Source organism: Podarcis vaucheri (assembly GCF_965113315.1).
Source record: "Podarcis vaucheri genome assembly, chromosome: 15".
NCBI classification, from domain to species: Eukaryota; Metazoa; Chordata; class Lepidosauria; order Squamata; family Lacertidae; genus Podarcis; species Podarcis vaucheri.
The window spans coordinates 11,976,166-12,001,633 of record NC_138753.1 but is presented as its reverse complement, the minus strand read 5'-3'; the positions used below and the strand labels follow the sequence as shown (position 1 = coordinate 12,001,633).

Here is a 25,468-nt window from a genome sequence, read left to right as displayed (position 1 = left end):
CCTGATTATCGTCTTCCAAACCAACTGCTCTATTCCGAACTTAAAAATGGAAAGCATAAGGCTGGTTGTCCACAAAAGAGGTTTAAAGACCATCCCAAGGCAAATCTAAAAAAAATGTAGTATAAACACCGACAACTGGGAAACACTGGCCTGTGAGTGCGCCAATTGGAGAACAGCCTTGACCAAAGTTGTCATGGGCTTTGAAAATGCTCAAACTCAGAATGCAGGGGAGAAACGGGCTAAGAGGAAGGCACGCTTTGCAAATCCAACTCCCGCTGGAAAACCAATGTCCCCACTATGGAAGGACGTGTGGGTCCAGAATTGGCCTCCACAGTCACTTACGGACTCATTGTTAAAACCGTGTTTATGGAAGACAATCTGACTTGGCTATGAGTGATTGCAGAAGAAGAAGAAGAAGAAGAAGAAGAAGAAGAAGAAGAAGAAGAAGAAGTCTATGACGTACAATCAAGCTAGAGCTGTGATCTCCCGGAGACTGAGTGACATTGCCAGACAAGAGGACATAGCCCAGGTAAAACCAGGGATGTTCCTAGGGGACCAGATTTATTGGACCATACCAGCCCCCTACCTTGCAGAAATTCACTATGTGGAATACCGTAGACTTCTTACAGCAGCTAGATTAAATGTCCTTGACTCTGCGATATTGTGGGGAAGGTACAGGGGAGTACCATACGCCCAGAGAACCTGTCATTGTGCCATGGGTGTGGTTGAGTCCACCGAACACATCCTCTTGACTTGCCCTTCTTATGCAGAGCTTAGACAAAACTTTATAGACCCACTCCTATGTCAATCTAGCTTCCTATCTGGAGAAAACCAGGTTTTACACTTGCTGAATAACGGCACTAGAGCTATACCTTCCTTGGTAGCCAAATTTCTTTTTTTAGCTTTTAAGCGTCACAAGACTATAATTGACTGTATTGACATGGGGCTATCTGTTTAGCCCATTTTAGTGTTGGCTAAGTTTTAAAATCTTCCTGGAGCTTTTAACTGTGTTTTGACAAATGTACTTTTTCTGACAGTCGAATAAAAGGTTGATGATGATGATGATGATGATGATGAAGATGACTAGAAGACTCACTCCCAAGTTTCAGAGAAGGCCAGGCACAGTCTGCAGGGTTCTTGTTGCTGCTGTTGCTTATTTTTTAAAGTGAAACAATGCATACTGTATGTTGCTTGATCGAATCAATCAGCCAAATGTAGATGAGATTGGGTGCTGTGACTCAGTTCTGCACCAGCTGGAGATGCATCACCCATGTTTGGGTGGCTGGTGTTTGTGTCTGCGTCTGTGTGAGAGAGCCTGCGATCGGCTACAGCACAGCTGGCTCTGGGTGATGTTGAGAGTTCTTTATTTACATTTCAATGCAGCCCCATAACCCACATTCTCCCGATGCTGAACGATTCAATTGTAAAAAGCCATAAAAAATTAAAACCAAAGCTGCGCGCGCACACACACACACACAAATTAGAAGGGAGACAATGAGCAGCATGGGAGTATATAAACGAGCATATTTTTTTAAAGCACTAAAACTATTAAGTTTAATTACTTAAAACTGAAAGGGCTTTTCTCAGCACCAAAAGGACCAAGTGAACCTCTTTTGGGAGGATTTTCCATAGTCAGTTTGATCTAGGAGTGCCACTGCAATTGTAGACGTATATTGAGCCTCCACAGCTCAGCAGGGTCTGAACCAGCCTTTGGCCACCTGTGGCTCCCTAGATGTGATGGACTCCTTATCGCCCCAGTGGTGGCTGGTGTCTATTGAGACTGGTTGGGCAGAAAGCAGGGAGGCCAACAGCAGGTGGCGCCAGAGCCAAAGACACACAGAGCCAACCAGGAAGTCTTCAAAGGGTGGCAGAAGATGGTGGGGGGTTGAGGGTCAGTGCACAGGAACCAGAGCAGCAAGCCCCTCTGAAAGGAACAGCTTTGTTCAATCGGCATTGTGCAGGTCGGTTACATAAATCGCCATGTGTGTTGATAAATGTGTGTTTGTGTAGGCGTGCCACGTTGAATTGCTTGGCACCAAAACCTCTCAGTGTGGACCAACTCCCTTCCCTCATGTTCTTTACACCTTTCTGTGTTTTCGCAACAATGAAGTGAAAATATGGACGGTGTATACTCCCTTCCCTCGCATTCCATTCTTATTATAGTGCATCCCCCCCCTCTCTCTCTCTCGCTGTTGTTTTTCTTTTTTAAAAAGCACATATATGGAGCTTTAGTTCTGAGCAAAAAGTGAGAGGAAGGCTTTGGGGCACCCGAGATGCTGTCAGACTTCGCTAGAGGAAAGAATATGGCTCTTGCATTTAAACCGTTTGAAGTATTAATTAAAAAGAATTATGCACAGGATGAAGGATCTGAAGTGTGCCTTTGAATCTCAATAAGGCATCGGGATTACAAATAGCCAGGGGAGCTGTGAAAGAAGGAGAGGGAGAAGCAGGGTGGGGCGTCGGGAGGAGAAAAATAAAGCGAGCTGCCTGTCTTGGGAAAATCTCTTGTTGGAGATGAACAAGGATCCCAGGAAAAACAACAACATTCTGGACAACTTTTGGTACGATCTGCTAAGGGCACGAGAGTTTGAACCCGGAGTTCAGAAAAGGTTGAAGGACCAACCATGTTTATTTGCTTTTATTTTATTTCCTTTCCTCCAGGGAACTCAAGACTGCAAGCTTCAGTTTTGTCCCCCCTCCATTTTATCCTCAAGACAAGGTTAGTCTGATGGTTAGTCTCACCCAAGGACCCCTGGTGGGCTTTGTGGCTGGATTTGGTCTTGCCAATCCTAGTCCAACACTCTGAATGGCTCAGTCGGTAGAGCAGGAGACTCTTAATCTTAGGCTTGTGGGTTTGAGCCCCACTTTGGGCAAAAAGATTCCTGCTTTGCGGGGGGTTGGACTAGATGACTCTCAGGTACCCTTCCAACTCTACAATTCTATGATTCGGAACCTGTCTCCTTCCAAACGCCCTTGGACTCCAACTCCCATCATTCCTGCTGGCTGGGGCTGATGGGAGTTGGAGTCCAACACAATCTAGAGAGCCACAGCTTAGCCACTCCTGCCCTAATCTCTGTGCTGCACTGATCAGCATTATGCCCACATTAAAAACAAACAAACCCTTCCCCAATGTTTCTTACAAGAGAATATAAGAATATTATCTCAGGGCCCCAGCAAGGTTTCTCCAGTGCAGAGCAAGCATCTCACTCCTGCACACCTTGAAGTGAAGGCTTCCTTCACTTGCTTTCCACCACAGTACAAAAAGATGCTTTGGCAGGCTCCTCCCCTTATGCACTTCAGCCAATCAGCATTGAGCAAAGGGCTCTTTAAAATCCTGCCTCCCCAGCATCACTTGGGCAGATCGCACCACCGAGTCTGGTGGACAGGTGCTATTCTCCAGGGAGACACCGACAAAGCCCAATCTGGACTCAGGGGTAGACCAAAGGACAGAGAAAAAGATAACAGGAAGATGCCAGAATTTGTGGCTCAGGCAAGGCTCAACGACAGCATAATGTTACAAAAGGGTCTGTGTTCCTTTGGAGAACTGAGACACAGTGGAGACTGTTGAAGCTTTAACAAATTGGTTTATTCACCTGTTTACACGTTCAGTCTGCATGAAGGGAGTCCAGATCTTACAGCATGGTCATCCCAAGAGAGGTTTGTCCCCCACAGCAGTGCAGCTCTGGAATCCAAGCCATCTCTCCCAGCCAGCCTTCAGCCAGCCTGCCCAAGATGGATCCCAGTCTTCTTCCCAGATCACCCTGCTAAAAACTCTCTTTTCCTGTTGCCTCGCACCCAGTTACCATGGTAAGCTTCCAAATCCCAGCCTCTGTTCACACCTCAGGGCAAACGGGGAGGACAGTTCTCTTGCATTGCCAGTGGCCCTGTCATGTTTCTTAATGGCCTTAGCTTTTGCATAGGCTGGCTCAGGAATTCCTCTGCAGCTTGTATTTCTCCCTTCACATCCCAAATAATCAGAATCCTACCATTTATCAATTTCTGCTGGATCTGGCCAATGGTCCAACTAATCCAGCGTCCTGTTCTCATGGTAGCTGACCAGATGCCAAAAGGCAGGGGTAACCTGGAAGGTTTTGCCGCTGCAGTGAAATGGCCGGAGGTGTCACTCTGTACAATGAGGCAAAGGTGGAACCAGAAGGCCACAAAGAATCACATTCACACATTGGAGGTGAAAAAAACAGACAGGATCTCTCCTCTCTCCCTGATCTTTTCTGAATGATATCAGTCTCCCCTTTGTCCACTCACCCTCTAAGCCCAGGCATGCCCAAAGTCTGTTTCGGGGCCCCCCGGTCGGTTAAATCCAGCTCCCTGTGGCAGTTTATTCCCTGGGGTAAAATCCTGGGGGGAAAACCAACTCAACAACTTCAATTGTAAAAAAAGCTCAACAACTTTGGTTGGCCCTCTCACGGCCCTTCACTTCATCAAATCTGGCCCTCTCTGACAAAAGTTTGGACACCACTGCTCTAGCCACTTGTGGAAGCCCAAATTACTCCCAAGAAACTGGAGACGTGTGAGAAAGTAATTTATCCATTCTAGAAAGGCAGGCTTCTGCTTTCTCCAGCTCTGCCGCCCCTTAAATCTAAATGGAGATTTATTTATTTAAGAACTGGATCGAAGGAGGCTTTCCGTTCCAACTCCACTTGCAAGCCCTATTTAAAAATGGATCAATATCGGGCTGACCTTGGGCACAGCTTTACTGAGCCGCTTCATGGGGTGTGTGTCACCGTCTGGAAGGAGGAATTGCCTCCCCCAGCTCAGTTACTGCAATCCTTTGCTTCGGCAAGCACGAAATTGCTGCCAGGCGGCCATCACATATTACATTTCCCCCAGTTGCGACCCGTTCTCTGGGGTGTCGAGAGATGGATTTGCTTACAACGGGGTTTGCCCCAAGCAATAATCTGCCCCCTGTTACTCTCTGACTACAGTGGTACCTTGGGTTACATATGCTTCAGGTTACATACGCTTCAGGTTACAGACTCCACTAACCCATAAATTTTACCTCAGGTTAAGAACTTTGCTTCAGGATGAGAACAGAAATTGTGCTCTGGCGGCGCGGCAGCAGCAGGAGGCCCCATTAGCTAAAGTGGTGCTTCAGGTTAAGAACAGTTTCAGGTTAAGAATGGACCTCCGGAACGAATTAAGTACTTAACCCGAGGTACCACTGTACTTCTAACCCAGCACAGTGGCATAGCGTGGGAGGCAGGGGGCCATGGCCCTGGGAGAAAATTCTGAAGGTGCGCAACCAGGAGCCCCCCATGCAGACACTGGCTTCCATGGGGATCCCCACCCCAGCAAAAGTGGCAGAGAAGCTGACCAAGGGAATGCTGCTGTCAGTGCCCGGACACATTCTGGTGGGCCCCGTCCCCATCTCTCCATCCTTCCCTTCCTCCCTGCTTGCCCGTTGCCAGGGGTCTCTCAGCCCCGGAGCCTGGCCTAGCAGGGTTGCCAGGTCCCCGGCAGAGGCTGGCAATTGCGGAGCCTCCGGAGGGCTCTGTCTGCCTTCCTTGTGCTCACGAGAGCGCATTTCTGAAGCCCCTTGGTCTCCAGACTGCACTGAGGCCGGCTTCCTCGCTGAATGGCCACCCAGCCAGAGCTCGCTCACTTCTCACTTGATGTGCTGTGCTCCCCAGGGGGTGGCAGAAGCAGCCCAGGCCCACACTGAGTGGGCACAGGCAAAGAGCAACCCCAGTGGGGCACGGAATGGTGCCCCCTCTGTTAGGGGGATTTGCCCACCAAGGAAAGGGATGGGATAAACTGAAGCATCTCATCTTGGCAGGCATTATATTAAAAAAAGCAAGTTCCTGACAGGTCTCTCCAGTGTCTGGCTATGATGCTTCTGGCTGCTGAAAGTTGGTGGGTTATGAGTTCTTTGTGGTGTAAGTGGGCATTATTGTCTTGGAAGATGTTTAGTAAGGTCAATTCTGGGGTGATTTCTAATACTTGCTTGGTTATTTTACTTGTTTCTCGTATGGTTGTTGTCCAGAATAGTTGGATTTTGGGGCACTCCCACCACATGTGGAGGTATGTGCAAGCATGGACCAATGGTACCAAATAGTTTGGGAAACAGCCCTACTAGAAAAATTAACCAATAAACTAAAATTGACAAATAGAAGACACCTTCACCCCGGTATGGCTCCCCTTTATCACATACACAGCCCAACAAGACAACGACAAAAATCCACCAACAGCATACAAATTAATATGGCTACCCTGATCCAAAACACCCACTCACACATGAAAACAAAGACCACCACAGCCAACCACAAATGAATAACCACACCCTAGGCCAACCCCAACCTCTCTCACCACCAAAGGAACACAAGTGAACAGCAAAGAACCTGCACAACACTGACACCAAACCCTACATATAGTAGGTAAAATAGAAACATCGCCACCCAACCCCACCTCCACCTATCTTCCCCCCCTCCACCTCTTTCCCCCTTTTCTTCCCAATGTCTCAACAAATGAAACTGATTTTTAAAAATGTTACATGGGAGGGGGGCAGGAATATGAAAGAGAGACATTGCACACACTTTTGTAAATCAAGAAAATCTTTAATAATAAAAGCAAATTGCCAATGATTTAACTCAGATAGGATACAGTTGACCTGATGCACTTAGACTGCAAAACACTTTTGACAAAGTCCCTCACCCAAGACTCCAGAGTAAGCTTAGCCATCAGGGGGCATGAGGAGAGGTCAGTTGCTGGTTAACACACAGGATGCAAAGGTTATAAATGAATGGACAGTTTCCCCAATGGATGCAGGACGTGAAGATCCTCAGGGATTAGCCCCGTGGGATCTGTGCTTTTCAACTTGCTCAGCTCTTTGATGCTGGGAGCCAAAGGCAGCTGTGATTCAAAGCTGCTGGGGCAGGCTAGTCTGCACTGACTGGCAGCAGCTCTCCAGGCCACACTGAAAGCACAAAAGGATCCTGGGAAATGTAGTTTGCTCCACAGAGAACTACAATTCCTAGCACTCTTAACAAAGTACAGCTCCCAGGATTATTTAAGAGGGAAGCCATTGCGCTTTCAATGTACAGTGGTACCTCGGTTTACATACGCTTCAGGTTACAGGCGCTTCAGGTTACAGACTCCGCTAACCCAGAAATATTACCTCAGGTTAAGAACTTTGCTTCAGGATGAGAACAAAAATCGTGCTCCGGTGGCGCAGCGGCAGGAGGCCCCATTAGCTAAAGTGGTACCTCAGGTTAAGAACAGTTTCAGGTTAAGAACGGACCTCCGGAATGAATTAAGTAAGTAACCAGACGTATCACTGTACAGTGTGGATTTGATCTGAAGGTCGCATAGCCTAACATGCCGAAAGCCATCAAAACATTTACGGGAACTTTGCAACTCTCCCGATAAGGACACACTCCCAAATAGATTGGGTATTGCTTATTTGACAACCTTCCCCCATGGAGGAACATAGACTCATAGAACTGGAGGGCACCCCAGGGGTCATCTAGTCCAACCCCCTGCAATGCAGGAATCTCAACGGGATCATACATGGGAGGGGGCCACCCAACCTCTGCACTTGGGCGGATGAGACCTTTCTCCTTGAGAAACAGCCGGAGCATTTCCCTTCCGATCCTCTTGGGCTGCTTTGCGGGATTCCTCCGCTGAGCTGACCTGAAAACCCATAAGAAAGACAGAAGAGCATTGCCGGATCAGGCCAGCAGCCCACCCTGCCCAGCACCCTGGCTCAGCACCGGGGTGAGGGAAACCCTCCAGCAGGATCCGTGCACAAAAGCAACTCTCCCCTCCTGGTGTTTCCAACCAACCGACATTCAGAGGCACTGCTGCCGCCGACCCGCGGGGGCAGAGCGTCGACCCCTCTGCAGCCCTCAGCCGCCTCCTCCTCCACAAACTGGTCCCAATCCGCCTTTTAAAAGCCATCCAACTTGATGGGGGCCTCTTCCTCTAAGTTGTGCTGCGGGGTTTTCTTTGCATCCTAGAAAATACATTGGAGGGGGGGAAAAGGAAGCCTTTATTTATCTCGGGCAGAAAGACCCACAAACACGGAGAGAGAAAGCTCTTGCACGCCTGCAGTTTGCAATTTGCTGCTGCTGCAAAACTCTCTCTCTCTCTCTCTCTGCCTGCTTTCCCTTTCCCTGCCTCTTAATCCTGTATGTAAATGGCAGCCAATGGATGCGGTTCTTGAGCGGGGTTGGGATTAGAGCCGGGGCGAATGGGTGGCAATCTTACTGGGATTACAGAACAAAGAGGCGCCCTCCCCCTCGCTCGCCTGCGCTGCAGCCCCCGGGAGGAAGGGGCTGGCTGCATGGGCCCCCCCCTGCTCGGCCCGCCACCCCCCTCCCCGTAGCATCCACCCCCACCCCCGGGGCGCCCAGGGTGCCGATTACCCCCACCCCCCCTTCCAGTCCCCCCACCCTCCTCCTCCTCTGCCCTCCTCTCTCTCTTTCCTCCTCCTCCTCTATACAGATTAATTCCACCCTGCAATCCAGGCGGGAGGAGCCGGCAGCTGGGAGAGGCTGATCCCTGCGGTAAGAGTAACTTTTCCAGACCCCCCCCCCCACAACCTACACCCCCCCCACTCACCCTTTCTACTTTGCCCTGGTCCAGATCCACCTCCCCCCCACGTTTGCATCGCGAGCACCCCCCACCTCATTCCTCTTTTGCGCCTTGATTTTTGCGCGCGCGCGTTTTGCGGGCGCGCAGTTTTGCAGCTTGCGCCGGTCTTGCGGATGTTCCGGGGGGGGCGGGGAGGTGGGATTATTCGGAATTAAAAGGCGGTGGGGAGGGGGCTGGTCTGCCAGGGAGGAGTTGGAGAAAGAGGGGTGCGGGGGGAGGGCTAGATGGCCAGCCAGCCCTGATGTGTCTCAGGTGTAAGACATCGCAGTCGTTATTTGTTGTGTGTGTGTGTTTTGGGGAGCTTACGGTTTGCGTCTTGGGGTGGAGAGCAGGTTGCGTCCGTGCTTTTTCCTCTTGTCCCGGTGGGGGTGGGTTGGGGGGAAAGGTTAATTTCAAGCTGAGTTGCAGGAAATGTTGATGGTGAGATGGTTTGTGTGGGGAGGGGGGGGTTGAGTCTTCCTCTGGCATCCTCCTCCTCTGCGGTTTGGGAATGAGGTCAGTGTGGGGAAGCCAAGCTACAGGAAAGTGAGTTGATGATTGACTAAGACCTTTCACCCTTTCTTTCTTTCTTTCTTTCTTTCTTTCTTTCTTTCTTTCTTTCTTTCTTTCTTTCTTTCATCCACAACACTTTGCTGCTTTTCATGCAGTTTCTGGTTCTCTCTCTCCCCCCCCCACCTACCTGGACTTGCAACAGCCATTCACCCCTCTCCCCCAAACTTGAAAATTGGGAGCTCTTTTTCAGACTGCAAACACATCCAGTCTTTTCTCTTTTCGACCCGGCCTTCCTATTTCATGTTGGGCTGCAAACTGTCAGTGAGGAAGGGGAGAACTCAATGCGGTTTAACCATTTTGACACTGCCTGCATTCTTACTTTGAACAGCTATTTATGGCAATCATTATCACATTTTCAATTTCTGCTCCAAGTTCTGCCCCGAGTTGTTGTTGTTGTTGTTGTTGTTGTTGTTGTTGTTGTTTTAAAGGGCAATTCTCTATCTCTCCCCAACTCTAACCAATCCCTTGTAACATTTCTCTCCTAATCAGAGAGATCTGATTATTGCTTAAATTTTATAACAGAAGCACCCATCTGGATCCCTCCCAGCCTTCAAAAAGTAGAAATCCCTTCCCTCCCTGTGCGTGCGGCCTGCTTGCTGTTTGATTCGTGGGTGAGCAAAAGGCGCTCTGCATATGCTCAGAGGCTTCATCCTTCGGATGCTTGGCAGTTTAGCTCTGGTGTAAAATAAAAAAGGGACATTGGGCTGAGCTTTGGGTAAACCCTGGTCACCCTGTTCCCACCCCCAGCAAAAGGGGAAAGTGTGCTGGGTTTTGGAAGGTTCTCTGTATCACTGCGTTTAGCCTCAGTTATCCTTTCTGTACTTGGTGTTGTATTTACAGTACGTTTTTTAAAAAAGGAGGACCAGCGCTTTAGGAGGAGGGTGATCTGTATCCCTGGCATCTCCAGGTCGGGTTGGGAATATTCCCTGCTTCCGTATACCTGGGGAGCTGGTCTGACTTCAGCCCCCTCTGCTCCCCCCCTCCAAAAAAACCATATCTTTGATGGAGTGGGTGCAGATTTATTCCCCCACCCCTGTGCATGTGACTGATGCTTTTTTAATATAAAGGAAAAGGGGGGGGGGGTTGTACTGGCACCTCCAGAGTATTCCTGGATGACTTGGCATCAGCAGGGGCGGCCAGGCCTTCCTCCTGGCTTGCATCGATCAGCTTTGCGGCACTTTGCAAGAAGGCAAGTCGCTTTAAAAAAACAACCCCAAAACAGATTTATCCACAAGCAGGGAAGAGGCTGCAGGAGGAAAGTGTGTGTGTGTGTTGTGTGGATAACCCAGCACAGCAGTACGGCTTAAAAATAGAAGAGGGTGGTTTAACCGGCGAGGCACTCCCTAGGTCTTTTTTAAAAAATAATAATAGAAAACCGCTAACCAGACACAGAAAAATGTGACCATGCGCTTTGCCCTTTCTGAAGGGAAATTGCAAGCAGGGCTGTTGCGGAAGAGAGGTTCAGGGGGGGCAAGGGAGAGGTTAAACTCCAGGTCTGCCTGGCAAGTTGCACCCTGGCAAAGATTTATTCCTTTTTTAAAGAAAAAAAATATGACACAGTGAGGAATTTGGTCAGGAAGGGCAATGTGCCGCAAGAGTTCCTGTCGGATTAAATTCCCCTCGGTATGCTGCACATGCCGGCACATTTTCCAGTTCAGGTTTACCTGTTAATGGAAAAATTGAACGGGGCTATTCACCTGCGCAGGTTCTGTGCTCTTTGGTGGAGATGGCAAGCAGGGTGAGGGGTGCGTGACAATTCTGTGCGTCAAGGATATATATTCATGCGTGTCTTTCAAGAGAGATGGAGTGTTTTTTCCTGTGCATAAGGAGTCATGCTTGACCCAGAAGGCTACTCCCCCCCCCACCTCCTTCTGTCATAGTTCACTCTGTGGCTTTGAGTGAATTCAGTTTGGTCAATCCCTTCTCTAAGGTGCCATGTCATAACCAAGCCGCATTTGTAAGAAACCTATACTTTGGAACTCTCTGCTATTGATATCAGGGAGACACCTTCACTTTGGTGCCTGCTAAAAAAATTTTTGTTTAGACAAGCCTGTCCAGATAAGTATAAAGTTAATGTGTGTGTTTAATCTGCTTTTTAGTTTAGTGCCGATTTTAAATTTTTTTGAATGTTCCAGATTGTTGCTTTTTTACTGTTTTCAAGCAATCACTTTTTAATTGTTTTGTTTATTCTTTTTGTAAACTGCTTCAAGGTTTTTTTTGCAAACGAACATGCACAAGGTCTTAGGTTCGATCCCAGGGATCGCCAGTTTAAAAAAAGGGACAGAACTTGGTTGGAGGTGATGGCAAAATATTCATTAATACTCTTGACTTCCTAATGGCCCAGCATACAATACTAGGTTAGGAGAACAAATAGCATTTAGGACTGAGTTCTGTTGGAAGGGAGATTTGCAGATTTTGTGTATAGAAGCCCTTTGCCCATAATTTGAGCATTGGGGACAAAAAAAAATCTTGGTTGGGAAGCACTTCATGAATTTAAATGTTCTATATAAACCACAGTTTAAAGGTAAAGGGACCCTTGACCATTAGGTCGAGTCGTGACCAACTCTGGGGTTGCAGTGCTCATCTCGCTTTACTGGCCGAGGGAGCCGGCGTACAGCTTCCGGGTCATGTGGCCAGCATGACTAAGCCGCTTCTGGCGAACCAGAGCAGCGCACAGAAACGCCATTTACCTTCCCGCCGGAGTGGTACCTATTTATCTACTTGCACTTTGACGTGCTTTTGAACTGCTAGGTGGGCAGGAGCAGGGACTGAGCAACGGGAGCTCACCCCGTCGCGGGGATTCGAACCGCCGACCTTCTGATCGGCAAGTCCTAGGCTCTGTGGTTTAACCCACAGCGCCACCCGCGTCCCACAGTTAATAACAGCCAATTGCGTGAATGTTTATTATTGCTTTTATATCTGAGGAGCTAAAGGTGTCCCGCATGGCTCTTCCCTCCCCATTTTATTCTCACAGCAGTCCTGTGAGGTAGGTTTGAACGAGAGACAGCCATTGACTCACGGCCACCCATTGAGCTTATGACTGAGTGGGGATTTGAACCCTGATCTCCCAGATTCCTAGTCCGACACTCTAACCGCTACACCACATTGGCTTCCTAGAGTCCTTCTGCTATGGGGCAGCTCTATAATTCAGTAGGTCAATAAATAAATATGGGGAAAGCAAAATGTCACTTGGAGAGAAGGATCTGAAATATTTCCCCGGAAGCTTGAATCTGTTCTGGATTGTTTCATTGGGTGTTTTAATGCGTTGTTGAATTATGGTGCTGGAGAAGACTCTTGAGAGTCCCATGGACTGCAAGAAGATCAAACGTATCCATTAGTAAGGAAATCAGCCATGAGTGCTCACTGGAAGGACAGATCCTGAAGCTGAGGCTCCAATACTTTGGCCACCTCATGAGAAGAGAAGACTCCCTGGAAAAGACTCTGATGTTGGGAAAGATGGAGGGCACAAGGAGAAAGGGACGACAGAGATGGTTGGATAGTGTTCTCGAAGCTACCAGCATGAATTTGACCAAACTGTGGGAGGCAGTGGAAGACAGAAGTGCCTGGCGTGCTCTGGTCCATGGGGTCACGAAGAGTCAGACAAGACTAAATGACTAGACAACAACAAACTATGTTGAGATTCCTAGAATCATAGAATCATAGAATCATAGAGTTGGAAGAGACCACAAGGGCCATCGAGTCCAACCCCCTGCCAAGCAGGAAACACCATCAGAGCACTCCTGACATATGGTTGTCAAGCCTCTGCTTAAAGACCTCCAAAGTAGGAGACTCCACCACACTCCTTGGCAGCAAATTCCACTGTCGAACAGCTCTTACTGTCAGGAAGTTCTTCCTAATGTTTAGGTGGAATCTTCTTTCTTGTAGTTTGGATCCATTGCTCCGTGTCCGCTTCTCCGGAGCAGCAGAAAACAACCTTTCTCCCTCCTCTATGTGACATCCTTTTATATATTTGAACATGGCTATCATATCACCCCTTAACCTCCTCTTCTCCAGGCTAAACATGCCCAGCTCCCTTAGCCGTTCCTCATAAGGCATCGTTTCCAGGCCTTTGACCATTTTGGTTGCCCTCCTCTGGACACGTTCCAGTTTGTCAGTGTCCTTCTTGAACTGTGGTGCCCAGAACTGGACACAGTACTCCAGGTGTGGTCTGACCAGAGCAGAATACAGTGGCACTATTACTTCCCTTGATCTAGATGCTATACTCCTATTGATGCAGCCCAGAATTGCATTGGCTTTTTTAGCTGCCGCGTCACACTGTTGGCTCATGTCAAGTTTGTGGTCAACCAAGACTCCTAGATCCTTTTCACATGTACTGCTCTCAAGCCAGGTGTCACCCATCTTGTATTTGTGCCTCTCATTTTTTTTGCCCAAGTGCAATACTTTACATTTCTCCCTGTTAAAATTCATCTTGTTTATTTTTGCCCAGTTCTCTAATCTGTCAAGGTCGTTTTGAAGTGTGATCCTGTCCTCTGGGGTGTTAGCCACCCCTCCCAGTTTGGTGTCATCTGCAAATTTGATCAGGATGCCCTTGAGTCCATCATCCAAGTCGTTGATAAAGATGTTGAATAAGACCGGGCCCAAGACAGAACTCTGTGGCACCCCACTAGTCACTCTTCTCCAGGATGAAGAGGAACCATTGATGAGCACCCTTTGGGTTCGGTCAGTCAGCCAGTTACAAATCCACTGAGTGGTAGCATAGTCAAGACCGCATTTTACCAGCTTCTTTACAAGAATATCATGGGGCACCTTGTCAAATGCCTTGCTGAAATCAAGGTAGGCTACATCCACTGCGTTCCCTTCATCTACCAGGCTTGTAATTCTGTCAAAAAACGAGATCAGGTTAGTCTGACATGACTTATTTTTCAGAAATCCATGCTGACTATTGGTGATCACAGCATTCCTTTCTAGGTGCTCACAGACTGTTTGCTTAATGATCTGCTCCAGAATCTTCCCTGCTATTGATGTCAGACTGACTGGGCGGTAATTATTTGGGTCCTCTCTTTTCCCCTTTTTGAAAATAGGGACAACATTTGCCCTCCTCCAGTCTGCCGGGACTTCGCCTGTTCTCCAGGAATTCTCAAAGATGACTGCCAGTGGTTCTGAGATCACATCTGCCAGTTCTTTTAATACTCTTGGATGCAGTTCATCTGGCCCTGGAGACTTGAATACATCTAAACTAGCCAAACATTCTTGTACTATCTCCTTAGTTATTCTGGGCTGTGTTTCCTTTGCTGAATCATTTGCTCCAAATTCTTCAGGTCGGGCATTGTTTTCTTTATCGGAGAAGACTGAGGCAAAGAAGGCATTGAGTAGTTCAGCCCTTTCTGTGTCCCCTGTTTGCATTTCACCATCTTCTCCTCTGAGTGACCCCACAGTTTCTTTGTTCTTCCTTTTGCTACGAACATACCCATAAAAGCCTTTTTTGTTGCTTTTAACATCTCTAGCAAGCCTGAGTTCATTCTGTGCTTTAGCTTTTCTGACTTTGTGTCTACATGTGCTGGCTATTTGTTTGAATTCCTCTTTGGTGGTTTCCCCCCTTTTCCATTTTTTGTACACATCCTTTTTTAATCTTAATTCAGTTAAAAGTTCTTTAGATAGCCACCCTGGCTTCTTTAGGCACCTTCCATGTTTCCGTCTCATTGGTATTGCCTGAAGTTGTGCTTTTACTATCTCCCTCTTAACAAACTCCCAGCCATCATGAACTCCCTTTCCTTTTAGTATTACTGTCCATGGGATCTCACCCAGCACTTCCCTAAGTTTTATGAAGTCGGCTTTCTTAAAGTCAAGAAATTGAGTCCTAGTATGCTTGGCTGCTCCTTTCCGCTGTATAGTAAACTTCAGAAGAGCATGATCACTCGCGCCTAATGATCCTTCCACTTCTACCCCACTAACCAGGTCATCAACATTGGTTAGGACCAGATCTAAAATGGCTGTTCCTCTTGTTGCTTCTCCCACTTTCTGGACAATGAAGTTGTCTGCAAGGCCAGTGAGGAATCTGTTTGACCTTATGCTCTTGGCTGAGTTTGACGTCCAACAAATATCCGGGTAATTGAAGTCCCCCATTACTACTATCTCCCTTCCTTTTGCATGCTTGGCCATCTGTTCCAGGAAGGCATCATCTATGTCCTCCGTTTGGCTTGGGGATCTATAGTAAACTCCCACCATGAGGTCTCTGTTATTCTTCTCTCCCTTAATTTTGACCCAAATGCTCTCACTTTGGCTTTGAGGATCTAAATCTTGGATCTCTTCACAGGTATACACATCCCTGACATATAACGCCACTCCTCCTCCTTTCTTGTCTGGTCTGTTTCTCTGAAATAGATTGTATCCCCCCATTATTACATTCCAATCGTGGGACTTATCCCACCAGGTTTCAGTGATGCCTATTATGTCATATTTAGTTTGCTGTACCAAGAGCTCAAGCTCATCTTGTTTATTTCCCATGCTTTGCGCATTAGTGTACAGACATTGAAGTCCATTAATCATTCCCCCGTGTCTCTTATTTAAGGATTTTTTCCTCCCACCACTAGGTCCGTGTGCTGTTTTCTCCATTTGGTCTATGACATTTGGATGATCATCTTCATTAATTGATAGGCTCCTACCTTCAGGAGCACTGTCTCCCTCCCCCACATTAGTCAGTTTAAAGCCCTCCTGATGAGGTTTCTGAGATTTTTGGCAAAAACATTTCTCCCAACCGTTGTGAGGTGCAGCCCATCACTTGCCAGAAGTCCATCTTCAAGAAACTGCAGTCCGTGATCTAAGAATCCAAACCGTTCCTGTTTACACCATTTGCGAAGCCAGCTGTTCACTTCCACTATTTTCCCCTCTCTCCCTGGGCCACGTCGTTCAACTGGGAGGACAGATGAGATGACAATTTGTGCATTTAGTTGCTTCAATTTCCTGCCGAGAGCCTCGTAGTCTCTTTTGATCTTCTGGAGGCTATTGCTTGCAGTGTCATTGGTTCCCACATGAACCAAGAGGAAGGGGTATTTGTCAGTGGGTTTTATGATTCCTTGCAGTCGTTCAGTTACATCTTGGATCTTAGCCCCGGGGAGACAGCACACTTCCCGAGACATCTTGTCAGGCCCACAGATCACTGCTTCTGTTCCCCTCAGTAGGGAATCCCCTATCACCACTACACGCCTCCTCTTGGGTTTGGTCGGGGTTCTTCCGTGAGCCTGCACATTCCCTGAGGACTGACTTTGCTGCTCGTCTTCATATACCTGATCGACTGTAATGAGGGAGAGATCCTCAAATGGAGTCTGCTCTTCGTCTTCCATGCTAGGGGAGAGGACCTCAAAGCGATTGTGTATTTCTAAGCAATCAGAGTGAACCCTGGGCCTCCTACTTCTTTGAGTCACGTTTCTCCATATATCTGGCTCCTGTGTTGGTGAACTAGACTCCTTCTCAGGGGAGTCCCCTGTCTCCTCCTTGGTGGAGACGGTGTGCTCTGTTGCTTCCAAGAAGAGCTCCAGCTCTCTAATTCTTTGGAGCGTAGCTACACGTTCCTCCAGTTGCTGGACTTTGTCTTTTAAGAGAGCAATCAACATGCAATTGCTGCAGGTAAAGCTGCCTGCAACCTTTGGCAAGATGGCAAACATTGCGCAGGAATCGCAGGCGACTGCAGCTGTTCCCTCCCCTTCCATCTTGAGATCGTGTCGTTGGGGTTGGCTACAGAGGTCCTCCATCATAAAAAGCTTGAAGACAGGACAAATAACTTCCCCCCCACAAAAAAACACCTAGATCTCCCCCCACAAACGTTTGAGACTAGCTCCCCTAAATCTAAAAGATGGATCTAACTGCGCGCGCCACTAGGCGCGCGCCGCTGCCCTGCAAACTCTGATAAGCTCCTCCCACAGCTAATCCCCTGCCTCAACAGAAACCCTGCCCCCTCTGACCTTTACACAGGGAAAACAGCTAATGAGCCACAAAGAAACACACACACACAAGAAAACCCTTTTTGCTCCTTCTTCAACTGATGCCCTGCAAACTCCTGACCTCCTTTAAAATATAAAGCGGTAAATAAATAAATAAATATAATTAATGCCATTGCAAAAAAAGAAAAAAAAGAAAAGAAAAGTGCCTTATGTTGCAGTGACCATAACCCAGGTTTAAAGTGCTATCTGAGTTTCTAACACTGGGAATGGGATAGAAGCATTATAACCAGGAAAACTAGCGTAAGATTCCCCATGTCTGAATGCAACCCCAGATTGGAACAGGTAAGGTAATTATTTTTATCGAAGAGCATCTGTGAGTGAACCACCCCTGCCCCTGGCGAGGGTGCCCCTGTCACCTCGCCTCTGATGGTTTCTTATGTTTTAAACTGGACCCAGGCAGTCAAAAAGAGGACTGCCTTCTGTAATGTACGACGCACTGCTGTGCTGTTGTCAACCAGGGGCTGTTCTGGCTGGGACTGATGGGAGTTCTAGTTGGAGAACTACAGAGAGCACCCAGTGGGCAAAGTCGGCAACTGTTCTACGCATTGCACTTTGCTGCTTTCAGAGCAAGAATTACTCAGAATCGGAAAGTGTTTTAAGGGTTATGTCTTGTTCAAAGGGTTATATTCTGTCTGCTTGAGAGATGGATGGGGTTTCTGTTTAAGATGAACCCGACTTGATTTATGGACGGTCTCCTCAGTCTGCTGTCTGAAGCCTTCACTCCCGACCGCAAGCCAATAATTCGCTTGTCTGCTTGTTTTGTTAATTAGCTGGATTTTTTTATTTTATTCCAAATTTCCCCACGCTGCTTTCAATGAAAACAACGATGTAACTGCTGCAAAATGTAATCTAAACGGTCTTGTAAAAATTAAAAGCATTCAGCTGTATTAAAACCCAGCTCTCAAGAAAAAAGGGGAGATTTTACAAAAACACCCCGCAGAAGCAAGACCCAGTTTGGAATAAAAGCTTCTTTAGCCCTCTAACAAGGGGGAGAGAAGAGGGGTGTGCTGGGTTATCTATATCTGCCATCTCCTGCTATTTAAAGGTAAGGTGAAAAACACAGTCATCAACTGGGATGCAGCAGCAAAAAAAGCTCATGCTATTCCGGGCTGCATCAACGGAAGTAATAGTGTCCAGATCAAGGGAAGTCATGGTACCGCTCTATTCCGCGTTGGGCAGACCACACCTGGAATACTGTGTCCAATTCTGTGCACCACAATTTAAGAAGGATGTTGATCAAGGGTCTGGAAGCCAAGCCTGATGAGGAATGGTTGAAGGAGTTGGGGATGTTTAACCTGGAAAAGAGGAGACGGAGAGGGGATAGGCTAGCCATCTTCAAATATCTCAAGGGCTATCGCATGGAAGATGGAGCAAGCTTGTTTTCTCCTGCCCTGGGGGCAGGAGATGGATTCAGATGACGAGAAAGGAGATTCCAACTAAACATTAGGAAGAGCTTTCTGACACTAAGAGCTGTTTGGCAGTGGAACGGATGCCCTGGGAAGGTGGTGGACTTGGAGGTTTTTAAATTGAGGTGGTGTGGGCTACCTGTCAAGCATTTTCTGTCTGGGATTTCTTCATAGCAGTGGGTTGGGCTAGATGGCCTTTGGAGCCCCTTCAAGCCGTATGCATCTGTAGCCAGATTCGGTTGTCTGCACACTAAAAGAAAGAAAGAAAATAGATTGGCGGGATCGGATCACGATGCCAGATTTTGGGTTCTATTGACAATTTAAGTGGGATAATTTTGTTCTCTCTCTGAAACTGTGGGTTAAAACAAAAACAAAAACCTCACCCTCCAGCCAGGACATCTTTCTCCTCCACTGCCCTATTATAAATATATTAAAGAAGGTTGTTTCAAGGGAGTGTTTGCAGGAGATGTATTCCTCCCCCCACCCTTTGTAGACGTTAAAACCACTAAATGTTTGTGTCCCTATTTATTTACACATACATACATACCTACATACTGTAGTTATATCCCACTATTCTTTCCTCCAAGGAGGTAAAGGTGACCTATGTGGTTTCCCCCCTCATCATTTGATTCCCACAACATCCCTGTGTGGTAGATTAGGCTGAGGGAGGTGGTGAGTGGCCCAAAGTTCCCCACTGAGCTTCCTGGCAGAGTGGGGAATTTGAACCCTGGTCTCCTAGGCCCTAGCCTGACACTCTAAAAACTACACCACACAGGCTCTCTACAGGGTTCAAAGGTATACTGCACTGAAACTGGAGGTTCTACTGAGCTATCCTCGCCAGCAGAATTCAGCGGCCAGGTTGCTCAAAGACGGTTTGGGCATACTACACTGATCCTGGTCCTACTGCACTGGCTGCCAATTAGTTTCCAGGCCCAATTCAAAGTGCTGGTTTTGACCTATAAAGCCTTAAATGGCTCAGGACCACAGTTCCTCAAGGACCGCTTCTTTCCATATGAACCTACCCAGACCCTGAGATCATCTTCTGAGGCCCTTCTTCGTGTGCCTCTTCCTCAAGAGGTCCAGAGGGTGACAACACGAGAACAGGGCCTTTTCTGCAGTGGCTCCCCATCTGTGGAATGCTCTCCCCAGGGAAGTTCGCCTGGCTACTTCATTATACAGCTTTAGGCGCCAGGCAAAAACCGTTCCTTTTTAACCAGGCTTTGGTTGATCTTATTGACATCCTATGCCCTTTTAAAACGTGTTGTTTGTTTCGGGGGGGGGGGGGTTATTGTTTTTATTCTATTTTGTGGTTTTATGTTTTGATTTTATTCTGTGAACCGCCCATAGACCTGGTATAGGGCAGTATATAAATTCAACAGCAACAGACAAACCTTTTCGTTCTGATCCATCAGGGCTGCTCCTTAAGTAGCTCCTGAGCAGCCTGTCACAAGAGAGAGCTTCTAGATGGGGTGAACCTCAGCCCCCTATTTCACAGAATCCTAAGAGTTGGAAGGGGCCCCAGGGGTCATCTAGTTCAACCCCTTGCAATGCAGAAATCTTTTGCCCAACGTGTTGCTTGAAGCCATCACCCTGAGCTTAAGAGTCTCATTTTCTACTGACTAATGGGCTCTATATACTGCTTAATCATCAAAAAACCCTACATAAAACATATATCAAAGTGACCAATAATTCCCTCTACCTAGGAAATAAAATTGGCCATTTTAAATATATACATTAAAAAACAAAGCGACATATTGGATTGCGTGTCAAAACGGCATGTCTGGGGTGGCTTGTTTAATTGAACAAAGAAAGTTTTTGCCAGGTGTTTTTGCCTAATATCAATGGGCAAGGAGTTCCAAAGACTCGGTTCCTTGCTAGTGTGGGAGGATCATTATGTTGCATTTGCAAATATAGCCTCCTTTGTGAGATTCCTCTCACCGCTTGCACTTCAAGCTGTTTCTCTCCCTCTCCCCACACAGCCCCCTTTTTAATCCAGCGGTGAATCACTGCAAACGTTCCCTACATCCAGCCTGTGCAGTGTGCTAGCTCTCACAGTGAGGGGGAACAGGGGAGAGAGAACACAAATTCTCCCTTAAACTGCTTTTCCACCTCTGATCTCATTTCCCTCTCTCCTTGTTTGGCCTGCACCCAGTTACCTGGCGCTTTAGGGCGGGAAGGCGGCTGAGGATGACCTCCGTTTTTTGTTATCTAGCGCCTAGAGTGACGGCCGGTGTTACCGATCCAAGACCGAGGTGTATTCTGAAACCGCTTTGGCCGCCACAAGCCTTTCCTGATAAGGCACAGGTTTTGAATTCCACTTATTTTCCAGGGCCGAAAAAGGAGACGCCTGCCATCATATCTGGGTCACATGGAACGTTTTCTGTGTGATTTTAATCTAGATACTGGGCTGAGTAGACAGCAGCTGAGTTTCTATTGTTAAGGGCTAGCCTGTTCCTTCTCTTTCCTTGCGCCTTCCGACGGCAGATGTAGAATATTATGATTTTTTTTTTTTATTTCTTGCCTTGCTGGCCTGTCCCTTCTGCAAGGACCTCGAGGCTGGGCACGTACCGAGCTCATTTGATCCTCCCAATCAGATTCGCAAGGTTGGCTAGGCTGAGAGAGGATTTAAAGTACTATTACACCACTTTAACGGCCATGGCTTCTCCCAAAGCATCCTGGGAACTGTAATAGGTTAACAGGTGCTGAGATCTGTTAGGTGTGGACAGGTACACCATGTTGAGCTAGGTCAGGGGTGCCTTTTTTCAGAGAGGGCCAGATTTGATGAAGTGAACATGCATGAAGGCTGGATTTTACCTCAGGACGTATACTGCCATGGGGGCCAGATTAAATCGACCGGTGGGCAGGATTAGACCTCCGAAACGGACTTTGGAAATGCCTGAGCTAGGTAAACTGATGGTCTCATGCAGTCTGAGGCATCTTCCTATACCTTTCGCCAAAAGTGCTAGAAATTATCCAGGCGCCAGGAGCGTTTTGCAGCTGCTGTGGGTCCAATTGCGACCACATGGAGATTTCTGGATGCCAGGTTGGTTACTAGGGGAAGCAAAATGTCTCTCTGAGAAAGAGCTGAAATATTTTCCACGAGGCTAGTCTTTGTCCTATTCTGGATTGTTTTATTTGTTTTGATGTGCTTTGAGATTCGTTCTTTAAAACGTAAAGCTGTATAGAAACGAAATTATTAATGATAATTATAATAAACAACTCCATTGCAAGAAAATAAAAGGCAACCCGTAACCTAGGCCATTTGGCGATTAGATTATACAGTGGTAACTTGGGTTACATACGCTTCAGGTTACATACGCTTCAGGTTACAGACTCTGCTAACCCAGAAATACTACCTCGGGTTAAGAACTTTGCTTCAAGATGAGAACAGAAATCGTGCTCTGGCGGCAGCAGGAGGCCCCATTAGCTAAAGTGGTGCTTCAGGTTAAGAACAGTTTCAGGTTAAGAACAGATCTCCGGAACGAATTAAATACGTAACCAGAGGTACCACTGTATACCTGTGTTTCTGGCACTGCTCCCAAAGCATCCTGGGAACTGTAGTTTGTTAAAGGGTCTGGGAGTTGTTAAGGATCCCTGTTTCGCTCACAGAGCTACAGTTCCCAGAGCCCCGTGGGAAAAGGAATTGATTGTTAAATCAGAGAATTGTAGAGATGGAAGGGACCCCCAGTTTTGGGAGGAAGAGAAGCCGGCGTTTGTCCTGAGCGATGGCGGCTTAGAAGGAGCATCCCATGGCCTCTCTATGGGTGCTGCTAACCTTTTCCCTTTGGCAGCTGGGCAGGAAAAAAGGGGAAGCGGAGTGCAAGGACTCTCTATTTTTGAATGCTTTGTGCAAAAAAATGGGGGGTCAAGGAGGGTCAGTTGGGTGGGGAGCAAGGAATGTCTCTATTTGCATCTGAGGAATGTTGGAGGGTATGAGATTCTTCATCTCAGGGTTGCGGGTTCGATCCAACCCCAGATTTCCTGTGTCTCGTCCGCCCTGGCTGTGGAAGGGAGATGAAAGCTTGTTTTGAAGATGGTTGGGGGGCAGACTTTCAGTCCCCCCGCCTGCTTCCGGATCGTAGATGTTGTTCATAGCGGCCTCAAGTGGTCTATCTTCTCCCTCTGCCTCATTTTACCTTGTGTGAATTTCCCCCCTTGCCTCCTCTCCTCTCTCCATCCTTGCTGGCCTCTTGCCACAGCTTCTCTGACCAGTTTTATGAAGAGAGGCCGCCACGGAAAGTGTTTCTCGTTTTTAAGGACACGCACTTATGCCAAGCAGTTTTAAAAAACCCTGGTGAAATTGGGCCCCAACGCTATTAATACAAATCTTGCGGTGGGGAGCGTGTCAGGTCGTATTGATTTAAAAAGAGAAGCGCAGGGGAAGCTGCAGTCGACGGCGAGGTGGGCAGAAGAAATGCGTCTCCTTCCCCCCCTTTCCTTTATTATTATGACATTTGTATCTCGCCTTTCCTTCAAGGAAACGTGGTCCTCATTTGGTCCTCACAACCACCCTGTGAAGTAGACTAGGCTGAGAGAGACAGAGCGAGCGCATGACTGGGCCAAGGTAACCCAGCGAGCTTTGTGGATGAATGAGGATTTGAACCCTGGTTTGTCAGCTCCTAAGACTCAGCTACATTAGTAGAGAAACAGCTATTTGAATGTGCTATGAACTTGGAACACCAGGTGGCGCCAGAGAGCAGGAAATTTTACAACACAATTTCCCATAGGGATTTTTAAAAACAATCTAATTTCTGACTTATTTATAGCGTTTTCCCCCTGTGTTTGATCCACCCCCAGTCCAACACATCAACCATCACACCATACTAGTTCTGGGCTGCAGTGCTGGCTCCAGGTTTTTGTAGGAGTCATTAGGTGAGATCCCTCTGTGTCCTGTGCCTCTGGGGTCTCTCCAGTAATATCTGGACCAGAGTTTTTATTCAGGACTGGGTATTTGACTGGTCAAAAGTAGAAAAGATTATTTGATCGACTGACCATTCAAATATTTTGAAAACTTTTTTTTTAGTTTAGAGATGAGGTATGTTTAATCAACAGGAAGACAGAACCTTGGTTGATTTCAGGAGCTTTTGAAGTGAGTTAACCATGATGCAACATGACTGGTTTTTGTTTAATTGTAGTGTGTTGTTATAACTCTTCCCCCATTTATTGATTTTTGCCATAAACAGTAAATGGCTAAAAAATGAACAGGAAATTCTGAATGTTCAGTATATAATTCATTTGCATAACCTGCTTATTTCCCTACTGCTCATTTACTGAAGCTTTAAAGCAGGCATAGGCAAACTCGGCCCTCCAGATGTTTTGGGACTACAACTCCCATCATCCCTGACCACTGGTTCTGTTAGCTATGGATGATGGGAGTTGTAGTCCCAAAAAACATCTGGAGGGCCGAGTTTGCCTATGCCTGCTTTAAAGTCACACTGTTGACCTCTTGTATTCAGATAAAATGTGTGTGTGTGTGTGTGTGTGTGTATGTATATATAGAGTGTTTGCCCACAGATCTGCTTGTGTGTGAACACATTATCATACAAGTACATGTGTGACTAGATGTTATTTTTGTTCAGGCTTTATTGTAGCTTTTAACCATGTTAGGTGTGGAGCGGTTGACCAAACCACTTCTGTCTGCATTTCCTTCTGGCACGCAAGGGTCACTCTTCATAGAGAATTCACCTGTCAATCAGTTGCTAGTATCTCATGATTCACCAACACTCCTCTTACAACAGACTCGCCTTTCCTGCTCTTTGTGTTGTTAAGATTGTTGATGATCATCGGTTGTTTTCTTGCGTCTTCCTTTTATAGAATCATAGAACCACAGAGCTGGAAGGGATCCTCCAAGGATCCTCTAGTAGTCCAACCCCCTGAAATGCAGGAATCTTTGTGATCCAGTATTGCTTTTAGCTGCTGCATATTGGGGAAGAGAACTCTGATCCAGTGTTAGAAACTCACATAATATAAGCGACGCACCAAACAGCTTTTTGAACCAAGTCACCAAAACAGAATGTCTAGTTGCCATTTGGGGGGAAGATGGCTCCAAAGTCTTATTTTTTTCAAATGATGCACTGACTGTGATTGATTACCAGTTAAGCATCTGGTTAGTTCAGATGACAACCTTCAGCTAGGTCAAGAACTTTGAGAACTTGAAAGAAGAAAAGTCACTTGATCCAGGGACAGTCCACGTATATATTGACCTATTCCAATCTCTTTTTCTTAATGGTGACACGGAACATTCATAAGGTAAGCATATTCTTCACAACTGTGAGCAGGGCAGTGGGGGGTATGTGAAGACAAGCTAGAACAATTAGCTCTGACATTGTTGACTGCTCCTGCTCAGGCTCAGAAAAAGCGTTTTGAATGAATCAGAAATTCATGCTGATGGCGCAGATAAAATAGAACAGATAGAATTCTACAGTGTGTGAAAGCAATCCAGATCCAATGATCCGCAGGCATGCATGCACCTCCAGACGGTGGAAATGTGAGGCACCATCCTGGTACCCAGGCATCTTCACTTGGTCGCAAGTGTCCGATAGTGTGGGAATGTTCAGGGTGGCAGGAGAGGATATGTTGTTTATTAATATCCTTCCTAACTTGCACTAATAATAATAATAATAATAAATTTTATTTATATCCCGCCCTCCCCAGCTGAGCCGGGCTCAGGGCGGCTAACAACAATCAAATAAACAATCAAATAATCATACATTCTAAAAATATTTCATTATAAAATTAGTTAAAATCAAATTGATGGCAACCGATTAAGCAAGATTTTGTGCGGTTGCCAGAGGGGGGAGTCAGGCTGCGCCCTGACCAAAGGCCTGGCGGAACAACTCTGTCTTGCAGGCCCTGCGGAAAGATGTCAGGTCCTTTACTTAGCAGAGTGCATTCCCCTTTACGCAGCAGAAAACTGGTTGCAGACTTGTCCAGATTGAATTG

General features: G+C 47.0%; 1 protein-coding gene and 1 long non-coding RNA gene across 6 annotated transcripts in view; one reads left to right on the top strand and one right to left on the bottom strand.

Moving 5' to 3' along the window:
- Positions 1-6,551: 6,551 nt before the first annotated feature.
- LOC309519989 lies at positions 6,552-9,221 on the bottom strand. Of its 2 annotated transcripts, none has more exons than XR_014214110.1 (3): positions 8,917-9,221; positions 7,728-7,969; positions 6,552-6,931 (listed from the first exon to the last, which is right to left on the bottom strand). It is a non-coding gene; the product is annotated as an uncharacterized lncRNA (long non-coding RNA). The 2 variants fall into 2 exon arrangements; XR_014214111.1 differs by having other exon boundaries at positions 7,804-7,969.
- Positions 8,381-25,468, top strand: part of GTF2IRD1 (GTF2I repeat domain containing 1) — a 99,155-nt gene continuing 82,067 nt past the window's right edge. Inside the window, exon 1 of one of the 4 annotated variants that reach the window (XM_082201221.1) lies at positions 8,381-8,522. Coding sequence is in view for 2 of the 4 variants with exons in the window: in XM_082201216.1 (XP_082057342.1) it covers positions 22,560-22,667 (108 nt within the window). In the remaining 2 variants the exon portion in view is untranslated. Of the gene's footprint in view, positions 8,523-22,469; positions 22,668-24,593; positions 24,776-25,468 lie in introns of those variants that run through there. The other 3 variants (XM_082201222.1, XM_082201216.1, XM_082201220.1) reach the window with 3 other exon arrangements.